At 43.8% G+C, this 24,184-nt stretch overlaps 1 protein-coding gene across 1 annotated transcript in view; it reads left to right on the top strand.

Moving 5' to 3' along the window:
• The window catches only part of ATXN7 (ataxin 7), a 118,314-nt gene that overhangs the window by 50,994 nt on the left and 43,136 nt on the right, over positions 1-24,184 (top strand). Inside the window, exon 7 of the mRNA XM_030206337.1 lies at positions 18,533-18,776. Coding sequence (XP_030062197.1) covers positions 18,533-18,776 — 244 coding nt within the window. The remainder of the gene's footprint in view (positions 1-18,532; positions 18,777-24,184) is intronic.

Raw genomic sequence — 24,184 nt, 5'->3', positions numbered from 1 at the left:
TGTCCCAGCGGACGGTAGAACAGCCCTACAAGAATACTCCTTCCCTTTACACGTGGAATCATAATGATTCCATGCTGCTATCTGTTTCATGTGGAATGTTTTTTATTTGACTCAATTCCCTCTTTTAACATATAGCGCAATCCCCCCCCTCCAGTTTGATCTTCTCTATGATTGCGATATAATTTGTACCCTGTTAACACAATGTCCCATTGATTGTCCTCTTTCCACCAAATCTCTGAGGTGCCTGTTAAATCTACCTCATCATGTAGTGCTATATACTCTAACTCTCCCATCTTGTTTTTTAGGCTTCTAACATTTGTATACAGGCACTTCAAATTGTGGTTTTTCCTGTGATCTACAAGCTTTTTAGCAGTTGAAGGCAATAATGTGCATCCTTTATCCTGCTCACTCATTAAACACACCTTGCTTACTTTTAGCACTGTTGAAACCTCTCTATACTGGGATTCCCTAAATATTGTATTTAAATAGTATCCTTCAAGGATACTCCACACCGAACCGTGTGCTCCTGGGTAACTGTTGGCTTCCCCCCCCCCCCCCCCCCCCCCCCCCCACCAATTCTAGTTTAAAAGCTGCTCTATCTCCTTTTTAAAAGTTACTGCCAGCAGCTTGGTTCCATCCCGGTTAAGGTGGAGGCCATCGTTTCGTAACAGTTTCCCCCTTTCCCAGAATCCTGACAAATCTACCATCGTCTCAACCACGCATTGAGGCTTCGGAGCTCTGCCTGCCTTTTGGGTCCTGTGCGTGGAATGGGGAGCATCTCTGAAAATGCTACCCTGGAGGATCTGGATTTCAGCTTTCTACCTAAGATCCTAAATTTGTCTTCCAGAACCTCCCTCCCGCATTTTGCTCTGCCATTGGTACCCATATGTACCAAGACAGGTGGCTCCTCCCCAACACTATCTAAGATCCTGGAATAGTTGGTTGTTTTACTATTAGTGCAGAAAGAAATGTTTTAATGCTTAAATTTTTCTTGATGCGCTAATATTTTGTACGACTTATTAAAATATGTTTGGATAGTGTTTTAATATATTCATATTAAATCCATGATCTGCCATAACAATCTGTTTACACTATCCAGGGCTATTAATTACTTCCCACAGTTGCACACAGGAAATACAGTAACTTCGGGGAGCTTATAGGGACTAATGCACTTTTGGTGTAGTTTTAGTGGCATGCAATCGGAAGTTATATTCTTAAGCTATTTTTCACAAAGATATAAGTCCAAAACAACATAATAAGCTTGTTCTTGAGACTAAATATTTCTTTTTTTTTTTTTCCTTAGTGCATGCAGGCTGCATGAGTTACCTAGCAACAGAGTGTTTCAAGGTGAAAATGATGTCTCGAGCTTCAGTGACAGAAGCTGAGAAAATATAATTTTTTTTTAAATTCAGACCATCACTTTTGCACAGTATTAGACAATAATAATTCTGTTACCTTTATTTAAAATTATGCGTATTGGAGATTTTTGTGTACAGCAGACTAGAATAGTTTCATAATGTTAACAATGGAATGTTTCCTGCAGATCAGGATGTAATACCTCCAAAAGGACTATAAATCCTGTGTCTTAGATAATGCAAACATTGTACAGTCCGCTACTTTATTTGCCACTGTACCACACTAGGTCTTGAGTACAAGCACCTCCGGGCTCAGAAATGATGCATATTTTGCTTAGAGAGACAGAAACCAATAGAAAATTGAGAAGTGTTTCATCATTTAAGTATTTGGGTGAATTGATTTCTGATTTGACTTTTGGGCAACATATTTCTAATGTCAAAGTAGGTTCTTATGCTTTACGTCTGTTGCATGCATTAAGGAGCTCTTGTAGTGAGGATGCCTTGAAGACTTTTATTACATGTGGATGTACTTTTGTAGACCAAACCTACTGCAAAATACTTTATGCGGGTGTCCAGGAATTATCGTCTAAAACACCTTCAGACATTGCAGAATATGACGGCTTGTTTTGTGTGCTGCGCCCATAGATTTCCAAGTTTTTGTGATTTGATATACTGCACCATCGGACGCCTTCTGGGCGGTTTGTAACAAAATTCAACAAGAAATGAAAGGAACTACAAAGTAAATAGGACAGACGAGGATTAGTAAAGAAATAGCAACAAGATTTGATTGTGTCCATCCGTTATTAATCCACTTGCACTGACTACCTGTTCCGTTTAGACTTTGATATAAAATATCGTCTTTCTTTGTTTTTATTGCATTTTCAAATACACCCAAAATTCAGATCTACTTTGTACCGAAATTTGCCACACACAGAATTTAAACAAGAAATAGAAATACTTATGACCTCTTTTATCAAGTTGCTTTAGTGGTTCCCGGTGCGGAAATACCTACAAAGCCCATTCACTTTGAATGGGCTCCGTCGGCATTGCCACAAGGGAACCGCTAGTGCAGCTTGATAAGAGGCCCTTAAATCATTAGTCATTAGGCACAGTAGTCCATAAAGTATAGGGGGTCATGATTGAAAAGCAGGAGAAGCTGCCTAATAAACAATAATACAAAACAAATAATCTGTGTTTGATAGAGACATTTAACCTCCACTCCCAAAATTAAGCTTAGTCAACTTGAGCCATCAAATGGTACCAAGACTTTTGGGCCAAAAATAAAAGCCCAAAAATTGGGGTCTCAGTTTATATTTGAGTCTCTCTCCCTTCCTCCACCCTGCAGTGATGGCATGTATTTTTCTACCCCCTCCCTCCCCTGCCACAGTGTCCGGAATTTTTCTTCAGCCAGCAGTAACCGGCATGTCTTTTTTTTTTTTTCCCTACCTCCTCCTCCAGCTGATGCTGACAAAGCCATTCGCTGAGCAGGTGCAGGGCCTTGAGTATCTGCACATACACGAGGCTTGCTGGCTCCTGCTCTCTCTGAGAGTCTCAGAGAGGACAGGGACTTGGCAGGTCTTGAGCATGTGCAGATGCTTGAGGCTCTGCACTTGCCCGTTACATGGCTTTCTTTGTCAGCACCAGCCGGAGGTAAGAACTGCAGCAGTGTGGAAGGAGGTAGGAAAAAGTTATGCTTTTCACTGCCAGGTGGAGAGAGAAATTCTGGAAACCGCAGCGGGAGTGGAAAAATGACATGCTGGTCACCACGGTTTGGATATACAAATTCCGGACACCGCAGGGGGGTAGGGCTGTGGAGGAGGGGAGAAATGGGGGGGGGGGGGTGAAAAGAGAGGGAGGGAGGAAAGTAAGGGCAAAAATGCTGCACACAAGGGAGGAGGAAGACTGGGAGAAATGCAGGACATCACAGGGGAGGGGAGAAGGAGAGAAATGCTTGAAAATAACCCCCCCCCCTGGTTTATGTTTAAGTTCCCCCCCCCTTTTTGAGGGGAAAACTTGTCTTGGATTATACTCGGGCTTATATAAGAGTATATATGATAATGTACTATTTAAGAAACTGCGAATTTGCAAAAGATCAAAAAAAGATAGGTCATGTTCAAGTTAGCAATACATTTACAAGGAAAGTGTAGCTGAAATCTGCCACCCAAGGAAGTAACCTCCTGTCTCATTACAAGAGAGCGGATGTGGTCCCTGTTCACAAAAGTGGAGACAGGGAAGAAGAAGTGGGAAACTACAGACTGGCAAGTCTCACATTGGCAGTAGGAAAATTAATGGAGTTGCTGCTGAAAGAAAGGATGGTTAACTTTCTAGAAACCAATGGGTTACAGGACCCGAGGCAACATGGCTTTACCATAGAAAAATCCTGCCAAATGAATCTTATTGACTTCTTTGACTGGGTGACCAAAGAACTGGATGAAGGACATGCAGTAGATGTAATCTATTTGGATTTCAGCAAAGCTTTTGATACAGTCCCCCGCAGAAGACTCATGAATAAGCTGAAAGGGATGAACTTAGGAGCGAAAGTGGTGAACTGGATAGGAAATTGGTTGACCGACAGGTGGCAGAGGGTGGTGGTAAATGGAATCCGCTTGGAGGAAAGGAAGGTGAGCAGTGGAGTTCCTCAGGGGTCAGTGCTGAAGCCTATTCTGTTTAATATATTTGTGGGTGATATTGCTGAAAGGTTTGCCTTTTTGTGGGTGACACGAAAATAGCCAATAGACTGGATACCCTGGAGGGAGTAGAAACGATGAGAAGGGATCTCCGAACATTAGAAGAATGGTTGGCGGTCTGGCAGTTAAAATTACAGCAGATATGCTGGTAATTTTTATGTTGATTGCAGATTCCCTTTCTGATGATGCGATGTGAAACTCGGCCAGAGTCAAAGGGAAATAAAGCTTTGAATTTGTGAGAATGGATTTGGGTGAAAGGAGAGTATGTGAAGTTTGAACATGAGCACAATTATGCTCAAGGGAAGTAAAATCTTTATGCAGTTTCTTAACCATCCTATGTACATTGTGCGTATAATTGTGTATTATTGTTATATGCATATTTGTGACACCACATACAGGAAACTACATATTAGGTTAGGGCAGCTATCTTTGCTTTTTAGCAATTCTAGCGCATGGTTCTGCAAATCTCTATATGTCTAGGTACATCTCCTTGTCTTTGAGTAATCTAGCAGGCAAAGTGTTATGAATATCGAATATTCAAAGGTACTGTTACAAATGTGTATACATAGAATTTCTCAGAGCTTGGGGACAAAATGAACTAGCATTTATGATTGGAGCAGCCAAGTATGGCTTTGTTGTATGTACATACATTACTTAAGGAGGCGGAACACTTAATGTGCTATGATGGTTCCATCTGTGACACTGCCACATATTCCCTTGGGGATATAATGGTTGGAATGGGTATGGACTGAGCACATTAATAGTATCTCTGTGGGAGGTTAGTTTGTGATTAATTGGAGTTGATTGATAATTGGGTAAGATCTGAGTATAGTTCTGAATATAAGTTAGACTCAGTTATTTAAGCTTCTTCCAGAAATCTAGTGTATAGTTAAAATTTAATGCCAAGAAGTGTAGAGTGATGCACTTGGGGTGCAGAAACCCGAAAGAGAGATACTGAATAGGAGGGGAGAGATTAGAAAGCTCGACTCAGGAGAGGGACCTTGGGGTGTTGGTGTCCGAGGATCTGAAGGTGAAGAAACAATGTGACAAGATGACGGCCGTGGTCAGAAGGATGCTAAGCTTCATAGAAAGAGGTATAACTAGCAGAAGAAAGGAGGTGTTGATGCCCCTCTACAAGTCGTTGGTGAGGCCCCACTTGGAGTATTGTGTTCATTTGGAGGCCGTATCTAGCTAAGGATGTAAAAAGACTGGAAGCGGTGCAAAGAAAACTACGAAATGGTATGGGATTTACGTTGCAAACCGTACGAGGAGAGACTTGCCGACCTGAACATGTATACTTTGGAGGAAAAGAGAAATAGGGGTGATGTGATACAGACGTTCAAATATTTGAAAGGTATTAATCTGCAAACGAACCTTTTCTGGAGACGGGAAGGTGTTAGAACTAGAGGACATGAATTGAGGTTGAAGGGGGGCAGACTCGGGAGTAATCTCAGGAAGTATTTTTTTCACGGAGAGGGTGGTGGATATGTGGAATGCCCTCCCGCGGGAGGTGGTGGAGATGAAAACGGTAATGGAATTCAAACATGCGTGGGATAAACACAGAGGAATCCTGTTTAGAAAGAATGGATCAATGGAATCTTAGTGGAGATTGGGTGGCGACACAGGTAATTGGGAAGTGAAAGAGTGGAGGAGTGGCCTAGTGGTTAGGGTGGTGGACTTTGGTCCTGGGGAACTGAGGAACTGAGTTTGATTCCCACTTCAGGCACAGGCAGCTCCTTGTGACTCTGGGCAAGTCACTTAACCCTCCATTGCCCCATGTCCATGTAAGCCGCATTGAGCCTGCCATGAGTGGGAAAGCGCGGGGTACAAATGTAACAAAAAAAAAACAGTGCTGGGCAGACTTCTACAGTGTACGCCCTGATTGTAACTGAATAGATAGGGTGGAGCTTGAGTGTAAATTTTAAGGGGCTTCAATGTTAGCTTCAGAAATTTTAGTACAAGAAGAGTGCTGGGCAGACTTCTATGGTCTGTGCCCTGAGAATGGCAAGGACAAATCAGAGTCGGGTATATACATAAAGTATTGCATATCAAATAAAATGAGTTTACCTTGTTGAGTAGATTGGATGGACCGTACAGGTCTTTATCTGCCATCACTTACTATGTTACTATGTTCTCCTTTCTTGCGTTGATATTGATACATCTGGAAACGAGAGAACTTTATCTGAAAAGGTAACTCCAGGAGATCTATAGTACAATCAAATAAAGCTGCTTTATCCTGCGCAAATACAAAGGAGGCCAGTAGAGTAGTTCTGTAAGATCTCATGTGAAGACTCCAACATTTGCAGTAAAATTTAAACTATCGGATGAAATTTCTTCCACCAGTGGAACAGAAGGCAATGGTCCCTCAGAAGAACAAGGATTAATTGACATACAGTACAGTTTCTGTGACCAGTGGAAACCAGAGTCTGGACAATTACACACCACCGTCAAGAATTTATTAAAAGTATCTTGAGGTGACACATATTTAAGACAAGGAAAATTTAATATTCTGAAATTCACACCTTAGCGTATTCCAAGTTTTCAGTCTTCTAGATTGTCTTATTTTGTAGTAATTGGTTTTACATTTCTGAGATGCTTCCATCTCCGATTTCTTCTCTTGGTTATTAAACCTTGTTTCCAGAACTTTAAATTGGGAGATAACTCCTGAGGTAGCCAAGTACAGCCATGCTAAATTTATGTAAGTTCTCCAGTGTGAACCAAATTGACTCCAACATAATTACAGGTGATCTGACAGTGATTGCAACACTCCAGGGTCTAAAATCGGAGTAAGTAATGAGCACGTGGCCTCACCTTGCATATTGGACCCTTCTTTCAATGCAGCAAACAACTTAGCTGCCAGATTTGTCAATCCATCCTCTGGGGTGGCTTTTGCCACTGTTTCACCCTTGCAGAAGGCAGCCAGATGTTTCCTGTCCAGAAACGCTGGCCTCCTCTTGGTGGCAGGAACTGCCGTAGTTTCAGCCGTTGAGCGCCTTTGCAGATCCAGAGGAGTAGCTGGAGATCTTGGGCTAAGCGTCAGATTGCCCTCCATGCCAGGGCTGTTCTCTTCCCTGGAAACAGTGGATAAGCCTGAAGCTGGAATAGGAATAGAAACAATCAAGCAGATGTCTCTGAAAGACGCCCTACCAGGATGCCATCTTGGTCACACCCCCTAAAATGTTGCTTTTGACTTTGGATAATCTCTTAGCTACGTTGATATTCCGTTACACTTTATCACATGCTTTGCATTCTCTTGATCACCGTTTAGTTCTTCCTTCTCCATCAACAGCATGATGGAGTGCCATACTTGCAGAATGAGAGAGGAGAAATCTTATTTTTTTTTTTTGTTACATTTGTATCCCGCGCTTTCCCACTCATGACAGGCTCAATATTAGGTTTAAATATCTCTTTAAAACATACTTGTTTTGATTGGCTAACCCAGATTAGGAGGAAAGATGCAGTTGGCAGTATCGTATTTGTATACCTATACGTGTGTTTGTTTTATTGCTTTCGTGCTTTCCTATCTTTTTATATTTGCTTTGTCTTTTTATATTTGCTTTGTAAGCCACGTTGATTTGCACTGCAACAGCAGTGTATCAAGAATAAAATAATATAACATAACAAATATAGGTCTCCTTTTACAAAGCTGCGGTAGTGATTCCTGCGCAACAAATGCGACAAAGCCCATAGGAATTGAATGTGCTTCGTCGCATTTGCTGTGCCTGGAATCACTACTGCAGCTTGGTAAAAGGAGCCCTTAAAGTAATTGTGAAGTAAATTGATATGCATAAGGTGGGAAAATGTGGGATACAAATGCAATAAATAAATAAATAAATACATTACACCCACTATTTCCAGCACTAATATAAGGATTCCAGCAGCTTGACCTGTGCTCACCTTTTGTTATAATTAAAATGTACCTTTTTTTTTAGTTCCATATATGGGCAACTGTTTCCCTTTAAAAATGTTAATCACATAATTTCCTTTTATATTTAGACACATTAAAATATCAGTATGATGACTGTATTGTACAAGCAGATGATATATGAATGATAAGGATTTTAGGAATGTGTGTGTGTGTTTGTTTTTGTTTGTTTGTTTTTTTTTAATTTAGATAGGCTACTGTCTTCCACATCTAAATCTAACTCCTTTCTGAGAACGAAAGAGAAAATTAGGTCAGTAAGTGATTAGAACTTCAAGTGTTTAAAGTCTGCCTTCTGAAACCCTGGCAAGCTGCCCTTTATAATGGAGGTATTAATTTACAGCAGCAAGGACTCCTGCTATGACTATGTTTGACGAAATCGAACTCCACCTCCTTTTTTTTTTCTTATGTATCTGCCAGGACCTCTGTGACTCAAGTGCACTTCTACAGTACTAGCAAATGTTACATAAGCCCAAACATGGAGCCTGTTTGGAGTTTGTGGGCAGACCAAATTATGATGCAAGGATTTGGTAGCAAGTGTGCAGTGAAGCACCATCAAATGATGTGAATGGGAGATGAAAGGAAAGCTTTGCAGACCAGCCTTTTCCTCTGTGCACAGAGCTGACAGCTCTGGGTGTGTGGCTTTTTTTTTTTTTCTTGTGCAGTTTTCAGAAGCAGGAGTTGGCAGAGAGCCCAGATCTGCATGGAGTTTGCAGGAGGTTGGTATTGCTCTGTACTAACACTACATGAAACTAAAAGAATTCTACTTTGTGCTTTTTTGTTGAAGCTTGTTTATGCTCTGTCAGGGTTTGTACTGAATCGTGCTGCAGGTCATATTAGTCCGGCCTTTGCAGAGTTGGTTGATCAAAGTGGATAATCTTGCAACGAGGGATTAGCTGCTGCAAGCGGCCCACATAAGCCATTCTGAAATGTCATTTGAGTGATTTGGCCAAAGTTCAGAAACAGATGGGAGTTGTGTTTGCTATTAACCGAGACAGAATGCTGAGGCTCACACTAAACCAGCTTGGTGCCTTGAAACATATCCATTGTTTTCAGAATGTGAGAGACGTTGAATTGTTTCACGTTCTTTTGAAATTAACTTGAAAACAGAGTTAGTGATTAGATATTTCAACGGCAAATGTGGGTTTTATTTTTTGTTTCGTTTTGTGGTAACTGTGGCTTTGTGACAACAGGAAATTCTGCCAACAAAATAATTTAATTTGAAGCAGTTTTGTTTGCAGAAACATAAAAAAACAAAAACCAACTCCCCGCAACCTTTGACAGCAACTTTTTCTTTTGTGAGCAATGATCCTCAGCTGAGAAAATGTCACGGTTTTAAATAAAAGGAATCTAGAAATATGATTCCAATTGATGATGTATTGTAGGGCTGTATCGAATAGTCGTATTTGATTTGGCCCTGAATATGTTATTCGTATTCGGCTGAATAGTGATTTAAATTAGAATACGAATATTCCAGGGTTCTACTGTGCTAAATCCTTCTGAAATATACCTGATCTCTGATTTCACGTTGGCTTCTTTTATTACTTATTTTAAAGCTCGATGCTCATTATTCGTATTTGGCCAAATATTTTTCATTATTCGTATTCTGCTGAGTAGTAAAATATGCTAGTCGGTATAGCTCTAATGTATCATGCAACTCAAATAACAAATGGACATGAGAAAATGGCATTTCATGTACTAATGCAGAAAAGCTCAAGCTTAGAGAGGGAGTCTTTGGGACAGATTAATTTCTTTTTCTTTTCTATTCTATGCTACATAGAGCAGTTTGTTCTGTTTTTGAGACTTAGAATCCCAGAGAAGGGGGTGGAATCCCAGAGAAGGGGGTGTGTCCAGTCAGACTGTTGTGGTGTTTAGCAGATTTAAAAAAAATGTAGGTTTTGGGCTGACGGGTAAGTCAGGCTAAATGATGCACCAGGCAGGGACGTTTGCAGTAATAACCACAGCCACCTTAAATCATGATGTCCGACTTCCATCTTGATGATTTTTTATGTATTTATTGCATTTGTATCCCATATTTTCCCACCTTTTTGCAGGCTCAATGAATCGCTTCTCCTTAGTATTTGCCCTTTAGAGAATTGAGGAAAATAGATATGAGAAAATGATATAAACCTTGCATCATTAAAGTGTACCATGCTCTAGTCTGGGAGAGACGCTGAAGAGAATGTTGACAACCAGAGATGGTGGTATGAATGGTAAAATATAGGGTGCATAGTATGAGGAGAAAGCATTGAGAATGCAGTTCTAGAAAGAAATGGATTTTCTTGCTTGGCAGCTCTGGGGGAAAGGGGAAAAATGTTGTCTTGTATTCCTCCACTTTTGTGGTTCAGATTTATTCAGTGTAAAGCTGAAACATAAAATTATACTTATCTGCTCTCTAAATGTAATTAAAAAATACTTATATAAAAATGTCACTTGTTAATTTTTTTTCCCGTCTGTATATAACTATGTAAGTCAAACAATAGCTTATTAGATAATGATAAACTTTTTTCTCTGGACTGCAGGTAGCTCCCAGGGAATCATCCTCTACCAGCTTGACTGTCAAAATTAAATATGTTTAATTTTCCTGAAACATAACTGTGTTGAAAAACAGTCTTCTGCCTTCGTTGATAAGCCTTTTCCTCTAGCATGAGCTGTTTCGTCCCAAGGCTGTAGTGGTAATAAAAAGTTTGAATTTTTATAGCATTCTTATATGCGGCTAGAGTCCCAAGATGCTGTAAAAGTGTAGCACTTTTCTTAACTCTCTAAAGTAGATGTCCTGGAAACATACTTCTGGCACCTGAATCACACTACTTCCCAAAACAGAGGGAACCATTTGCATACCCTGTGCCACCCTCCATATTATGCTAAATACAACTAAAAAGTTACACAAAGCCAGAGACAATGTTTTCTCCACTCACCTTGGCCCTCTTGATGGAGGAAGCCAGTCATACATCACAGGGGGAGCCACAACATTTCTGATATTGGTTCCAGTCATCAGGAGGATAGAGAAGTGAACAAAATGAATATAGAAGGGTTTTACCTTTTTTATTTTGTCCAGCTAATCCATAATGCAGACTTGTTACTCTCGAATGTCTGTGAAATTTATGCATATAGGATTAGATTGTGTAAATTGTGTGAGCCTGCAAATAGGTGGGAAAATGTGGGATACAAATGTAACAAATAAATAAATAGCACTGCCAAATTTAAGTGCTGAGCATCATTCTATAAAGGATCCACGTACTTTTATAGAGTAGCAGCTAATTGCATAAGCCGCACTTAGGCCATCTGTTCTGTAACAATGCGCATAAATTCTGGGAACACCCCAGCTATGCCCTCTTGAATTTATACACTATAGGATTTTCACACACAGCGTTATAGAATACGATGTGCATGTAAATCCCAATTAAGGGCAATTATGTTAATGATTGGTTGTTAGCCAGTTATGGGCACTGGCTCATTAATCAGTTTACACGTGCAAATTTAGTCACCATATATAGAATCCAGGGGATTCTGTATTTTCCTTATTGTGAATCGCATTTACATAGTTATCAGAGATAAAATACACACTATGCAGTGTGTAAAGTTCTCAGAAGAGTTCCAGCTTGCAAGTACCACTTCCTAACCTAGATTGCATATAGATTTCAAGTTGTTGCAATCAGAATTATTTGAGCTGTTTACCTGAACCACTTAGAACAGTCATGTTCAGAAGAGGTTGACTAATTGTGCATAGACATATATTTCCTAGTTTATTAATTTGTGATGTAATTGACATGAAAGCCATAGAGGCCTATATCTAGACAGACTATGCAATACATATTGGGGCTGGGTTTTTTAGCCATAAAGTAGTTGTGAAAAGGCAGTGTTAGCTTCTCCTTATCACTGTGCCAGTGAGCCGCATCTTTGGTACTCAAGGGAATATGTCTAATGCAAAAGGAGAGTTAAGTTCCTTTGCCATTTTTGCTGCTTCTGAATTAGGGGTCCAATTATACCAGTTCCAGTAGTACAGGGGACATAACACTAGTCAGGTTTTCAGGGCTTCTGTAAAGAATTTGCATATTATCTATTGGTGTACAATGAAATCTGTGCATATTCTTTGTGGAAATCCTAAAGGTAAAACTGGATTTTGACCTTCAACAACAGAGTTTGCCTGTCCCTGCAGTAGTGCTTTTAATTCTAGGAGCACTTGTTCACTGACAAATTGAGTAAGACAATTGGTTCAGCTCATAGAGAGGTATAGATAGTAATAGCTTTGGTGAACTGGAGGTGTAACACTCCGTGTTCCAAGACTGAGACAGCTAAGACTCATCTTTTATAAAGTAGTTTCGGCCATTCTTCCTCCTTTTTGCCTTACTTGTAATAATTAAAGGAAAATACACCTTTTTTTTTTTTTTTTTTTTTGCTTGCCATATTCCTCTGCTTTCCAAAATAACACTACAGTCTTTTTTGATAACTTAATCTTCATAATTAGAGGTTACAGAATTGTACATTACTATATGGCCATCTTTCAGCAGTTTAGTATAATTAGCATTCTGACTGATATATTTTTTTTTTAATTCAACAACTTTCTCAAATTAGTTTTTAACAAATACAGGGGCCCTTTTACAGAGCTGTGGTAAACCGTGTGCTTACTGCAACAAAAAAAATGGCTTACTGTGGGACGTGCTGAGGCATCTTGCGATCATTTGGGGAAGTACTCACACTACCTGTGCGCTAAAAATTAAAATTAATTTTTTTAGCACTGGGGGCGGATCTGGGGGCAGTGAGGTGGGGGTGTTCTGTGCTAATCGGTTAGTGCTTGGACATTGCCACTGATTTAGCACAAGTTTAGTGTGTGAGTCCCCACCACCTGTGAAATAGGTAATGCTAGGGGCCCATGCGCTAATGGGAAAATTAGCAGGTGGCCATTAAAAGGGATTCTGTTTAGAAGGAATGGATCCACGGAATCTTAGTGGAGATTGGGTGGCGACACTGGTAATTGGAAAGCAAAACCAGTGCTGGGCAGACTTCTACAGTCTGTGCCCTGAGAATGGCAAGGACAAATCAAACTCAGGTATATATAAAGTATTGCATGTCAAATAATATGAGTTTATCTTGTTGGGCAGACTGGATGGACCGTACAGGTCTTTATCTGCCGTCACTTACTATGTTACTATGTAATACCAAAAAATTGGAAAATTGGCCATTTTACCCTAGCAGTAAAAATGGCCTTAGTGTGTGGGAATGACACCCCTCCTCCCCCCGCCCAACTAAGGGCGCAGTAAGGCCTGTTGTTTGGTAAAAGGGCTCCACAATGATGAAGTAAAAAGCCAAGAATAACGTTTTTTTTTTTGTTTTTTTTCCAAGAGATCCTCATTGATGTGGTGGTATTTCATTTTCTTATAAGAGATATGTTTATGTGTGTGTGTGTTTAAATTTAAAAGCAGCAATAGATAGAAGTCTTTTCCATGCTCAATGGCTAGATGTAATCTAGCATATCACAGGACGGTTTTCTCTATGCTGCCTGTCCAATATCCATTACTATGTTTGGCATTGATAGATGGTGTAGTCTTAGTAAGAAACTGGGAGAACTTTCACCTTAGCCAGCTGTAAAAGTTAGTTAAATCTGAATGTTGCTTTTTGGTATATTGTGCGAAGATCTAAATTACATCATCACAAATGGGGCATTCATTCAGTCACCCACACTAGTTATACACTAAGCAAAAAATGAATGAATAATGTGCACCTTTAATATAGTACTCCTACAAATTCAAAACATGGATGAAAATACCTCGGAACTAGTCTGTGGGCTCTTATCTATTGCAGATGATTGTAGTCAGAACAGACATCCATGTAATCATTGGCCAAAAAACCTCCATTAACATTTTATTCATTTTTTTTCTTCATTAAAACTCGTGTGAAACTTTTTGTGAAAAAACAATTCAACCCAAAATTAAATATGTATCTCAAAGCACTTATCTTTATAAATCCCTACGGAGTTCCTGTTTCACCGGAAGGCTTCTTCAGGGAAATTTGCATGTTTGATACTTTCTACAAGAAAGAAAAAAAAAATCTAAATTTATGCACTAAAAACAGTCAATTCAAGGATTACGGTCAGAAGTTACTCACAGTATCTTTACAGCTCATTCTGTTTCATATTGTTCCAAACCTGTCAACATGGCATCTGTTTAAGCCAGAACACCAAGTTTTCATCATCCAATAGGATCACGTATTGAACTGTGATTGGCTGATGAAAAGTTGGCGTATCTGTGTTTAAAATACATTATTGTTTGTTAACACTAACAGCAGTGTGTGAATCCGGAAAACAGGACGAGAACCTGTGCACTTCTTAGCAGCAATGCAGTGATGTCACCGGAGGGGAGGGGAGGGGGGTCTGTCGGATATGTTGGATGATCAGATTAGCAAAGGTTGGATAATTGACTGTACTATATTTTGAAAATTGCAAAGATAAACCTGTATATGCTGACACATACATGTTTATGCTGGTATTGTACAACAGAAACGTGTATATGTCTGTTTTCAACCTGTGAACGTTTGCAACTTCAGTTTTTTCTAAACTGTTTATTTTGCATGCACATAAATTTCCATTTCTCCCATACTGTAGAGCAGTCTCTGTCAGCAGATTCTGTTCTAAAATACTAGTGAAACATAAGACGTCCTGATCTGGATGTCTCAGTTCCAACTTCTACAGCCTGTCTAAAATGGTGGTGAATATGTCTCTCTAGTAGAATTTGAGTTGACTAGATTGATGTGCCCAGTATTCAAAAATTAGCCATTTCAGAAGCTCACTAGGGTTTACTATCACAGTGCAACATTGTCTGCCAAGAACAGATTTGGATTCATGAGAAATACACAAAAGAATAAATTAGTTCAACACACATTTGGTGGGGGGGGGGGGGGGGGGGGGGGGGAAGATTGTTAACTGATGTGAGTCCTAGGTTATGTTCCTCCAGTTCCCTTCATGCCCCCCCCCCCCCTAACCGGTTGGTCCTTTCATGAGACATAGTTCACAAAGAAGCCCCAGGTATTGTCCCAACTAGAGTATGAATTGGTTTCTAATGCCTCCAAGGTAGAAAGTTTTTTTTTTTTTTAATATAAGGATTATTATTTGAACTACTACTTTTAATCAGGTTAATATTGCTGCTGAAGAATACAGTATGACAATGCACAGGACGTGTTTCAACTTATCAATAATTAAGGAAGGACTTAAAATACATAGCTTCATATTTCAAATAGCAGTTGTTTTGGTTTTCAAGCACCCTTGTAGGAAGTAGCATACCCTAACATGAGTGCTGTATAATAACCACCAACATAGCAAGGATGGTTTTGCAGCTAAGTTTTCCACTAACAGGATCCTGGGGCATCACTATGAGGGTCAGGTCTTGAACCCAGTTACTGCTCCTTGAGCTACCAGGGACAGGAATGTCAGAGGTGGTTACTCCGTTAGCAGTGATGCACCCTGACTGACATAAGACTGTGGATGTAACAAATTCCAACGGTAACTACAGCCAGGGCAGTGGTACTTGGGGGTCAGCCCTCAAAGGGCTCCCCCTCCCCCCCAAATGACTTTTTTTTTTTCAAGTTATTAACAAGAAATGGTTGAACAATAACACTTCTTGGTTACCCTGAAAACCAGTCCATTTATGGGGTCTAGATTGCAATTTACTTAGCAAGAGGACTCACACTGTAATAGGTGAGAAGGGGTGGAATGGGTTGAGTTGGGTTGGGTTAAATCCCCCCAGTAGCTGTGAGTGCAGGCCTGTAGTGTATTAGTTTCAGATTTACTCCTGCCATTGTTGGTAGTAAGAGGTGTATTGATCACATCTAGGAAGTAGAAAGAGGTGCAGCAAGATGACACCCCCCCCCCCCCAACCCGTGGAGAGGCGAGGCACAGCGCCTCACGCCTGCAAGTAAAAGAAGCGAGGATCGTCATCGGGCCTTCCCTCACGCTGTCTGTCCCGCCCTTGCGGAAATAGGAAGTTGCGTCAGCGGAGGGCGGGACAGACAGCCTGAGGAAAGGCCCGATGACGATCCTCGCTTCTTTTACTTGCAGGCGTGAGGCGCTGTGCCTCGGCCCTCCACGGCTTCCAAAATTTCTTTAAAGGTAGGGTGCTCAGCTGGTTGAACTGAGGAGAGTAGGCACTGGGTTGGGGGGGGGGGGGGGTGTCATCTTGCTGCACCTCTTTCTACTTCCTAGATGTGATCAATACACCTCTTACTACCAACAATGGCAGGAGTAAATCTGAAACTAATACACTACAGGCCTGCATTCACAGCCTTGCTTCTCCACGGCTTCTGAAATTTCTTTAAAGGTAGGGTGCCGAGCTGGTTGGAGGGAGCTGAGGAGGGTAGGCACTGGGTCGGGGGGGGGGGGGGTGTTGATGCACTGAGGGGGGGGGGTGTCATCGTGCTGCACCAGGGGGGGGGGGGGTGCAACGGCGAACCGCCCCAGGTGGCAGCCCTCCTTGCTACGCCACTGCCTTTTGAATTTCCAGAAGAAAGGGTAGATCCCTGGCAAGGGAGTACTGTAGGTCCCACTAATTGTCAAAATACATTTCTAATTTATTTTCCTGAAAGAATTTTTAGCCTTTGTCTGAACTGTGCTTCAGTGACTTTGGAATTTTGCCTGCTTTCGCTAAAGTATAGTTTTGAAGTTGTGTTTTTAGTTCAGAACTTTGTTGCCTTATATCAGGGATTCTTAATTGGTGGGAAGAGTCCAAATTGGATACAAAGAAGGGTCTGGAAATCTTGAGGCATTGAAATTTTCTAGACAGAGTGAGGGCAATTATTAGGATAGTTTTTTACTCCTTGTGGAATTCTGTGCAAAAAATAAATTCTGCTGCATACAGTATTTAAAAATTCTGCAATTCTTTTTGTCACAATAACTATCCTTGAGCCAATATGCAAGAGTTTTAAAGATTTAGGGCAGAATTCCCCTAAGAATACCCATCACATGTCGTCATAAGTGGTTTGGGGGCTCCTACTTTATTGATCTGTAGAGCCTGAAGAAAGCTTGGAGTTGCTAATTCTTGCAGTAACAGTGGCATTAAATTAGTGGGTGGTGGCATCTCAGATCTTCACTTGGGCTCCATGAATCGATGAATAAAAATTCAACTTGTGTCCTCATCATTTTTTCCCCAGTTAGGCAGCAGAGTTGCCAAGATAGGCAGTCACCCCTACAAGTCAGCTTATTCTCCTCAACCCCTCACCAATCATACAGCCAGAAACTAATCTGCTGACCCAAAACTAGTCATTCAACCTCCTCTCCTTCCTCAAATAGCCTGCCTGCTGTCCCACTCAAGCAGTCAGTGAGCCTGGCTTCCTTCCCCCACCTTCTGACAAGCAGATAGCCAGTGTGCCCAAAGGCCCCCACCTAAAGAAGCAGACAGTTCCTAGCTAAAGCAGCCAACTGCCAGGATCAGAGTATAAAAGTCTCGGGACTCTTCACCAGTTCATCAGCTTTCCTCACCACAGCGTGTTCTTTGCAGTTCACCGAACAGCCTTGCTATGTTACGTCCATGCGATGCCTGTATTTTCCAGTTAAGCTCTCCTTTCATTCTCACGAGAACAGAGGGAGACGAGCACTGCAGACTCAAACCGAGAGCCATTCTGTGCACTAAAACGAAGATGGTGTATAGAGAGGAAATTGGGGAAAGCGGAAGAACAAACTGGTGAGGAAGCCCAGCTGCTTTTTGATCCCAGCAGCTGGCCAAATTCTGCGCGCAGCTCCAAAATTCTGTGGGGCGGGAGAATCCTTCACAAATTCTGTGTTGCGCAAAATTCCACTAGGAATAGTTATTGGCACTATAATTGTGTACTATTGTAATTTTAGTAACATGTTAGTGACATATGTAGCTGGCAGCATTCACAAATGACCATTGTGGTTTTAGAAAGTGGGTGAATGGTTTCATTGATCAGTTAAAGGTGTGTGGGAACCAAAAAGGTTAAGAACCTGATTGTGTAAAACACTTTGGCATATAAATCTAGTTATCATGATTGCTTTTTAATCAGAAACATTCAATATGTGCTTTAGGAATTCTAATCCGACTATACATTCTATCATGACTCAATTGGTTTATTGCCAGGTATCTTTTTTTTTTTTTTTTTTTTTTTTTTTAGTAATGGCAAGAATCCCTCTCTTACTATTTAAAGGCCATTAGTTCATTGATGCTTCACAATGAAGCTGAAGTCTATTCCTAAACCATGACATGACAAGAAAAGCAGCTGAGAAAAGTAACCAGTGAAATAGTGTCTTGACTTCAATATGCTGAATGGATTTCAAATAAAAGTAGTTGCAAATTTGGGGCCAATTCTAGGTCTGTTTTTCTGGTACCATACACTGTACATTTACAAAGAAGGCTTTCAGATTAGATAATGCTAAAGTACTGATTACAACTTAACTGGCTCTTCAAGGGAAAGTTACTGCCAGCATCTTAACTTTGTAATGACTACGGTGATCAGTGGTGGGGTAAAGCGCTTCTCTCATTTTTATACCGTTTAAGAAATGTTCTCAGTTTGTCTGGGTTTATAAATTTACCAAACTTAAAGACTTTTGTTCCCCCTTTTTCCAGAAAGAAGACACGGTTCCTCCAGCAAGCACCCTCCGACCCCTCCATCAGTATATTCCGTCTTTTCTTCCCTGTCTTCAAAGAGTAAAGGTGGAGGAGGTGGTAGTGGCAGTACACGTCCTTCCTGCGGGAGTAGTAGTGCCTCATCCAATTCCAAGCTGTTGAAATCTCCCAAAGAGAAGTTGCAGATTAGCGGAAACAGTAGGCCAATGCATTTTGTGCAGCACAAAGTTCCCCATGGTAAAATGTAAGTATTTGATATATTTTTGGTGTATTGAAGCTGGTGGTTGTTGGAGATTCTACTGGAGGCATGGGTTATCAAAAAAAAAAGCATGGGGCAAGACAGAATCCTTTCAGAAAATAGACTTGATTAAACTGATTTTTATGTACCTCTTTAATTCTGAAAAATTGTTCTCATTTAAATTGATAAAACGAGTTATGAAAGCCACCCCAGTTCTGCAGGTCTTCCTCAGGGCTTTGAAGATCTTTCTTGCTACTTGGTAGTAGATTCTTCTAAGGCATCATAATCTCCTCATAGAGCATCAGTTCCTCCTCTTTACCACTCATTATAATCTTTTTTTTTTTTTTTTTTTAATTATTATTTTTATTTGTTTAGGGGCCCTTTTACTAAGGCATGCTGAAAAATAGCCTGCGCTGGTGTAGGCGTGTGCATTGGATGCTCGGGACCATTTTTTTCAACGTACCTGCAAAAAAGGCCTTTTTTTTTTTTTTTTTTTTTTTTGGCCGATAATGGACATGTGGCAAAATTAAAAAATCAGCGCTCGTCCATTTTAGGCCTGAGACCTTACCGCCACCAATTGACTTAGCGGTGAGGTCTCACGCATTAACTGGGTGGTAATTGTCAGTGTGCGTACACTACCGATTACTGCCCGGTTAGTGCCACGCGGTTGAAAATAGAAATTATTCTCCGAGGACAAGCAAGGCTGCTTGTTCTCACTGATGGGTGACGTCCACGGCACCCCCTCCAATCGGAATCTTCACTAGCAAAGACGTTTGCTAGCCCTCGCGCGCCCATGCGCACCGCGCATGCGCGACCGTCTTCCCGCCCGAACCGGCTTGTGTTCGTTAGTCTTCTTTTGTCCGCGCTCGGGACGGTCGTGTTTTGCTGCCGTTTCGTACCCCTCAGAAGACCTCGCGCGTCTTTTGCGTTTCTACCTTTTTCTGTGTTTGTTTAAAAAAAAAAAAAGAGGAAGGTTCCCCTTTCCTCCTCAACCCTCCAGACCGGTCAAGACGCTTGGGTTATGCTCGCCTACCAGCAGAGGGAGACTGAGAACACTAACTTCAAACTATGTACATACAACCTGTGCCTAGCCACCTGTCGTCAGTATCTTCTCAGTCTCAGCATAGGGTAGACAGGCAACCTGTGCAGCTTGTCCGGTCTGGTAGGATTCAGAGATTATTTAGGAGCTTCTTTTGGTCTGTTTTTCAGTTTTATCCCTGTGCCTGGAAGACTTTAGTGTGCTGGGGGTTGGTGGGTCCGGTGGGGCCTGCCATTGTCCCCTTTGGGGTGTCACACCCGGGTGGCCGGGTCCCTCCCCCTAACTGGCTCTCCCGTTTGGGCAGCTTTGTACCTCGGCTGCAGTTCTGTGCTGCAGCCTTGAGTGCCGTTTAGTTTTAGCAGCAGCAGGGCTCAATTTCAGGCTGCAATAAAGTTTTGACAAAAAAAAAAAAAAAAAACTCAAAGATCGAAGGCCCAAGCGGTGTAGAGAGCTGAGTGAGCTGCAATCTGGGGTTCCGGAGTTGTTCAGCTGCTTTGGGGCGCTGTTTTGCAGGCTTCTGGTGAGTGGGCTGTCAGCTGTTTGTTTAGACACGATGGCGGGAAAGCCGCTGCGATGCAGATTTTGTGCGCGCCGGGGGGTTGAAGTGGTTGGCGGTTCCTGCTGTTTCTGTGGTGAACCGACGTCTTCTTCCTCCGCTCCGCCGGTGTTAGCGGCGGAGGTTCCCACGTCGGGCCCTCCAGAGCCGGCAGTGTCTGTTTGGCAGCGTGGCGGCGGTCCCGATTTTGGCGGGAACCGCCGCCATTTTGGAATCGGCACCGCAAGGCCCGGAGTTGGTCGGAGGACCTTTAGGCAGTCAGTTGTCCGGTTTTTCTGGGGGGGACGGTCCTGGTCGGATGGGTTTCCCGCCGGATTTTATTTGGAGTTTGTTCCAGGCCTGGCAGGTGGGGCCGACGCGAGCAGAGCCCCCTAGTCTTGGGACGGGGGGTGCCAGTGTTAAGAGACCACGTTTGGAGTGGTCGGAGGACTTGGAAAGTTTTTCCCCTCCGGAGTCAGAGGGCGATTTTAGTCCTCTGGAGGAGGATGAGGGGCCGTTGATTGGTGATGAGAAGGAGCTTGCTGTGCCTGGGGAGGACCCTTCGGTGGTCCGCATTTTTCACCGCGATGAGTTGGCAGAACTTATTGAGCAGGTGTCATCGACTCTCAAGTTTGAGGCGTCAGCTCCAGTGACAGCCGGGTCGTAGGATCCTTTGGTGAAGGGGATTCGGCAGGTATCTCGCACTTTCCCTATGAACGCGGATCTGAGGGAAATGATTACCCAAGAGTGGCGTTCACCAGAAGATCAGTGTAAGGTGGCTCGGGCCATGGCTAAGTTGTACCCGCTTCCGCAGGAGGATAGAGATTCCCTCCGGCCTCCGACCGTGGATGCCGTGGTGACGGCTGTGACTAAGGCTACGGCTATTCCTGTGGATGGGGGGGCCGCGTTGCGGGACCCACAGGACAGGAAATTGGAGACGTTTCTCAAGCGGAGTTTTGATTTGTCTGCTTTGGCGCTGCAGGCGTCGGTTTGTGGAGGCCTGGTGGCCCGGGCGTGTTTCCGCTGGGCGGAGCGGCTGCTGGATAGCCCACCGGCTGATAGGGCCTCCTTAGTTCAAGATTTGGCAAGGTTGGAGATGGGGTCGTCCTTCATGGTTGATGCACTGTATGATTTGTTACGGGCTTCGGCTAAGAACATGACCCTGGCGGTGGCTGCTCGTCGGGCCCTGTGGTTGCAGGGCTGGATGGCTGATGCTGCTTCTAAGGCAAAGCTGTGTTCGCTGCCGTTTAAAGGTTCTTTGCTTTTTGGGGAAGAGTTGGATAAGTTGGTGAGGGGTCTTGGTGATACTAAGGTTCCTCGTCTTCCGGAGCTTCGTCCTAAGGCTGCTAGGGGGTCCGCGGTGCGCGGACGGTTTCAGGAAGCTCGACGATATCGGCCTGGCAGGTCCTCCGGGGGGACTAGGGGTCGTTTTTTCCAAAGAACTCAGTCCTTTCGAGGTGGTCGCCATGGAGGGCGAGGTTCCTCATCGGGAACGCCCGGAGCGTCCCGTCCTTCGCAATGATGGTTTGGGGACCCAACCTCTGGTTCGCGTGGGGGCTCGTTTGCGCTTGTTTTACCAGAGGTGGGTCCAGATCACCTCAGATCAGTGGGTGCTGCAGATTGTGCGAGACGGCTACGCGTTAGAGTTCGACGGTCCTCTGCCCGATTTCTTTCTCGTGTCTCCTTGTCATTCCAGGCGCAAGGCGAGAGCAGTCCGAGAGACCTTGGTGCGTCTGGTCGAGTTAGGAGCAGTAGTTCCGGTTCCTCCAGGAGAGCGAGGTACGGGTTGTTATTCCATCTACTTCGTAGTTCCCAAAAAGGAGGATGCTTTTCGGCCCATTTTGGACCTCAAGAAGGTCAATGCGGCTCTGAAGGTTCCTTCCTTTCGAATGGAGACGCTGCGCTCGGTCATTGTAGCGGTTCAGGAAGGAGAGTTTCTGACGTCTTTAGATCTGACGGAGGCTTACTTGCACATCCCCATCCTAGAGGCACACCAGCGTTTTCTTCGCTTTGTGGTGTTAGGGAGACATTTTCAATTTTGTGCTCTTCCGTTCGGCCTGGCGACAGCGCCTCGCACCTTTTCCAAGGTCATGGTAGTGGTGGCGGCTGCGCTGCGTTTGCAGGGCATTTTGGTCCATCCGTACCTAGACGACTGGTTGATTCGAGCCAAATCAAAATCAGAGAGCGAGGAGGTCACCAGTCGGGTGGTGTCCTTTCTGCAGTCTCTCGGTTGGGTTGTCAATCTGGCCAAGAGTCACCTCGTTCCGTCGCAGTCCCTAGAGTACTTGGGAGTCCGTTTCGACACGAAGAGAGGCCATGTGTTTTTGACAGCGCCTCGCATCTCCAAGCTACAGTCTCAGATCCGGCAGCTCCGAGCTCAGAGGGCGCTGTCGGCGCGGGAGTATCTTCAGGTGCTGGGTCTGATGGCGGCATCAATAGAGGTGGTGCCCTGGGCCAGGGCCCACATGAGACCGTTACAGGTAGCGTTGTTGTCTCGCTGGTCTCCTCAGTTTCAGAGTTTGGAGGAGAGGCTCTCACTGCCGGAGGTGGCTCGGTGCAGTCTTCGCTGGTGGCTCCACTCTCCGAATCTAGCGAAGGGCATGCCGTTGGACACTCCAGATTGGGTGGTGCTGACCACAGATGCGAGTCTGTCAGGATGGGGGGCGCATTGTCTGGGTCAGGTGGCCCAAGGGCGTTGGACGTTGGAGGAGGCGAGTTGGTCCATCAATCGCCTGGAGATGCGTGCTATTCGGTTGGCTCTTCGGGCCTTTCAGAGTCTTCTGGACGGCAAGGCAGTCAGGGTTCTTTCAGACAATGCCACGGCCGTCGCTTATGTAAATCGACAGGGGGGAACGAAGAGTCCCGGGTTAGCGGTAGAGGCGACGGAGTTGCTGTCATGGGCAGAAGTTCATCTGCAGAGTCTGTCAGCGGGACACGTGGCAGGGGTGGACAACGTGAGTGCAGATTATCTGAGCAGGCATACGTTGGATCCCGGAGAGTGGGCTCTCCATCCCTCCGTGTTCGAGCAGATAGTGTTGCAGTGGGGTCGGCCAGTGTTGGATCTTATGGCGTCGGCCGGCAATGCGCAGGTCTCTCGGTTCTTCAGTCGTCGAAGGGATGCTCGAGCCGAGGGCATCGACGCGTTGGTGCTTCCGTGGCCAACTCAGCAGCTGCTCTATGTGTTCCCGCCGTGGCCGCTGGTGGGCCGCGTGGTACAGCGGATCGGTCGTCACTCGGGGTTAGTGGTTCTGATAGCGCCCAATTGGCCCCGGCGTCCGTGGTACGGAGATCTGATGCGGTTGCTGGTGCAGGATCCGATTCCCTTGGGGCCTCGGGTGCGACTGGTTCAGGGGCCGATAGAGATGGCAGATCCCTCTCCGTTCTTGCTTACGGCTTGGCTCTTGAGAGGCACCGGTTGAGAAAGAAAGGGTTTTCGCCCAGAGTGGTTGATACGATGTTGCAGTCTCGCAAGAGGTCTACTTCTTTGGCGTATGTGCGAGTGTGGCGCACCTTCGAGAATTGGTGTCAAGAGTGGGCTTATGTCCCTTTGCGTGCTTCGGTGGTGGAAGTTTTGGATTTTCTGCAGGATGGCTTGGAGAGGGGGCTGTCGCTCTCTTCCCTGAAAGTGCAGGTTTCTGCCTTGTCTTGTTTTAGAGGTAAGATTCGGGGAGTTTCCTTGGCGGCTTCTCCTGATGTGGGGCGGTTCCTGAAGGCAGTGAAGTTGATTCGGCTGTCTCGTCGTCCGTTGGTTCCGCCTTGGGATTTAAATTTGGTTCTGGAGGCGTTGGTGGCACCTCCGTTTGAACCCGTGGCATCCATTACATGTAAGGATCTTACTTT

The sequence above is a fragment of the Microcaecilia unicolor genome, chromosome 6 (genome assembly GCF_901765095.1).
Source record: "Microcaecilia unicolor chromosome 6, aMicUni1.1, whole genome shotgun sequence".
Classification (NCBI taxonomy): Eukaryota; Metazoa; Chordata; class Amphibia; order Gymnophiona; family Siphonopidae; genus Microcaecilia; species Microcaecilia unicolor.
Note: the sequence above shows the minus strand (reverse complement) of the source record. Positions and strands in the feature narration are given on the sequence as shown.